Here is a 2,739-nt window from a genome sequence, read left to right as displayed (position 1 = left end):
TCACCGGTAACTTTAACCATTCTTAGATGACCAATAAATTTTGTAGTCGATTAATAACTTTAACCATCTTTGGTTGACTTGTAACTTTAACCATCTTTAGCTGACTTGTAACTTTAACGATCGTTAGTTGACCGATAACTTTATCCATTCTTAGTTGGCTGTAAATTTCCGTGAAAACAAAGTAATATGAAGAATGACTTAAACCCCACAACAAAGGGTTGAAAAGGAATTTAAATTTAACTGCTACTGGAGGGAGGAGGGGCATGTTAAACACATACATATTATATAGACACATATATATAAATCATACTAACATAAACGTACATCTCACGCACAGAAATCAACAACAGTGCAATACACTCAACAAAAATGACCAAATACACACTTAATGGGGGATCGATATCTCTACTTTCCCCCTTGTGCACAACTCTATTCCATAATAAAACAATTTATTACCTACGTTTTGCTTTATGCCATTTTTTCATGGTACAATGTTTTGTGAGCTCAAGAACAAACGGTTATTGAAGAAACACCGGCCAAATCGTCAGTAATAAAGTGTCCGATTTCAAGTTTTGTTCCTTCCAAAAGGACTTTTTCTTCCCCAGACTTTCGCTACGTTATACAAACATTAGAACATTGAGAGTACTTACGTATGTAAATAAGGTTCAAACGGTTTGATTTACTTAATTCATTTTTAAACATAAAATAGTTCTTTATTTTGATGCGCAATGTTTATCTGCAAGTAGAACTTGGAGTCATCCCTAAATCCATCATTATAATAAAGACGCGTTAAAACTAAAAACTGGTTTATTTCAAATCGTTTAAGTAAGTCTGCTTCTATTTCAAGTAATTACAAATTTCATTGTTTCTACAGAAAATGAGAAAACCAACAGCCACTGTTCTAATTCTGGTTGGTGGAATCCTCCTTAGTTGTCTGGTCCAAGATGGTTCTGCTCTTTTAAAGAAGAAGTTGCTTCCATTACTTCTGCTTGGACGTCTTGGGAAAAAGATTGTGTTACCCTATCCGTTCCCTATTCCAATTCCGTATCAGTAAGATTCTGACTGTTACTTAAAAACTTCGTTAACTTTAAACACTGTTCTATACAGATGGCTGTTTTAAAACCAAAAAGAAACTTCACATTTTATTACAGTGTGTATAAAGTAACGGGTTGGTCTAACTCAGTTAATGTCTTTGTTTCCGAAACTAGTTGAAAGTCATGTACCCGATACTAACAAGAATGCCCTCCTAACTTGTGTTATGCTGTAAAATTTCTCGTTTTAATATTTACTTACATACAGTAACAACAGCCTATAATACATATATAAATATTTATTTATTTATGCATATAATAGTTTATGAAGAACTTTAAAATTTATAATTATTTGGTAAACCTGATCATTTATTGTATGCGTATCGGTTATTTTTAACCTTTGTTTATTTATTGTAAAAGTAAAGTTTGAATTACATGAATATATCACAATAAGTGTGGTGATCTTGCTAACAACTATTCATGTTTTCTTTTTTGTTTCAGACATGATTACCATAGTACGCCCATAATCTATAATAATCACTATCATTCTTACGATCATGGGTACGGTGGATACGGTGGTTATGGTTTTGGCTTCAGTGGCTATGGTTACGGGGACTGGGGCTGGTGGTAAAATCTATTACAAACATAAGAAATGTACAGATTTTAATTAGTAAGAGTAAACCATTATATTTAGAGTAACCGTGCTCTTGTGTACATCAATTTAGCACAATGGTGAAAAGATGCTGTGTTGTAATGCAATATTCGCTCTCATCAGTTTATGTTTTAACACGAGTAATTATATTTCTATAGAATATTTATAGTATGGATAATCCAATTTGAGGATAATATATTTCTCAGTGTATTACATGTTTGGTCGTTGTTGTTCGAAATCACTTATGATTAACGTTAGTTGTGTTGGTATATTTACTTGTATATTTCATAAGTACAGTTTTTACACTTGTTTGTAGTTAAGCACAAAGCTAAATAGGCTGTATGTACTCTGCCCAGCAGGGGTATCAAAACCCGGTTTCTAGCGTTGTATGTCCGGAAACATACCATTGTGCAAATTGGGGTCATATTTTACACGTAGCGACAGTAGTTTATTTTGTTTAACCAACGTGTTTTTTCTTCTAATGATTGAAATGGCGACATCTACCTGCAAATTCAACTTCTGTATTAAAAAGTTTAAAAGTGTATTTAAATTGTGATGTTTTAATAGCACAGTATTGGACTGAGATCCAGGTTCAAAGAATTTTCGACTGAACATCTGTTTCTTTACTGTCAATAAATAAATGTTAACAATGTCACACCAACTTCTTCACTAACGATATCAAAACCGTATTAGTATAAAGAAAAGAAGGAAATACAGGAAATGACGTATGAACATTCGTAAACCCAACGTAATATTCCTAACAGTCACTGGACCAAACTGATTGTAATTGAGAAAATAAGACAACGTGATATTCAGACGTAAGAACGACACGACTGTTGTTGAAACGTAAATAATTATTATGAAATTGTTCATAATAATTATTTAGTGTTGACTTGTATTGTGTTTGTTATAAAAACAAGTTAATGTTTCATAACGTCACATGATTTTCGATATCATGTCTGGTTTCATATTTTACGTAATTTGTTAATTGTTCGGTGGGTAAAATGTTCATAGTGGATTTTCTCAGGTTAATTTAAAAGACAGTTTTTCTATAAA

At 32.2% G+C, this 2,739-nt stretch overlaps 1 protein-coding gene across 1 annotated transcript; it reads left to right on the top strand.

Moving 5' to 3' along the window:
- The first annotated feature begins 737 nt into the window (after positions 1-737).
- LOC143250784 (uncharacterized) lies at positions 738-2,185 on the top strand. Its single transcript, XM_076501765.1, has 2 exons — positions 738-1,050; positions 1,533-2,185. The coding sequence occupies exons 1-2, from the start codon at positions 878-880 to the stop codon at positions 1,660-1,662; spliced, it is 303 nt and encodes a 100-aa protein (XP_076357880.1). The 5' UTR covers positions 738-877; the 3' UTR covers positions 1,663-2,185.
- Positions 2,186-2,739: the final 554 nt, after the last annotated feature.

Source organism: Tachypleus tridentatus, chromosome 5 (assembly GCF_004210375.1).
Source record: "Tachypleus tridentatus isolate NWPU-2018 chromosome 5, ASM421037v1, whole genome shotgun sequence".
Taxonomy (NCBI): domain Eukaryota; kingdom Metazoa; phylum Arthropoda; class Merostomata; order Xiphosura; family Limulidae; genus Tachypleus; species Tachypleus tridentatus.
This window is presented reverse-complemented; position numbering and strand designations above follow the sequence as displayed.

Coding starts and splice junctions, on each gene's coding strand:
- LOC143250784 (XM_076501765.1), top strand. CDS start 878: ATGAGAAAACCAACAGCCACTGTTCTAATTCTGGTTGGTGGAATCCTC. Junction 1,051..1,532: donor CCTATTCCAATTCCGTATCA/GTAAGATTCTGA, acceptor TTTTTGTTTCAG/ACATGATTACCATAGTACGC.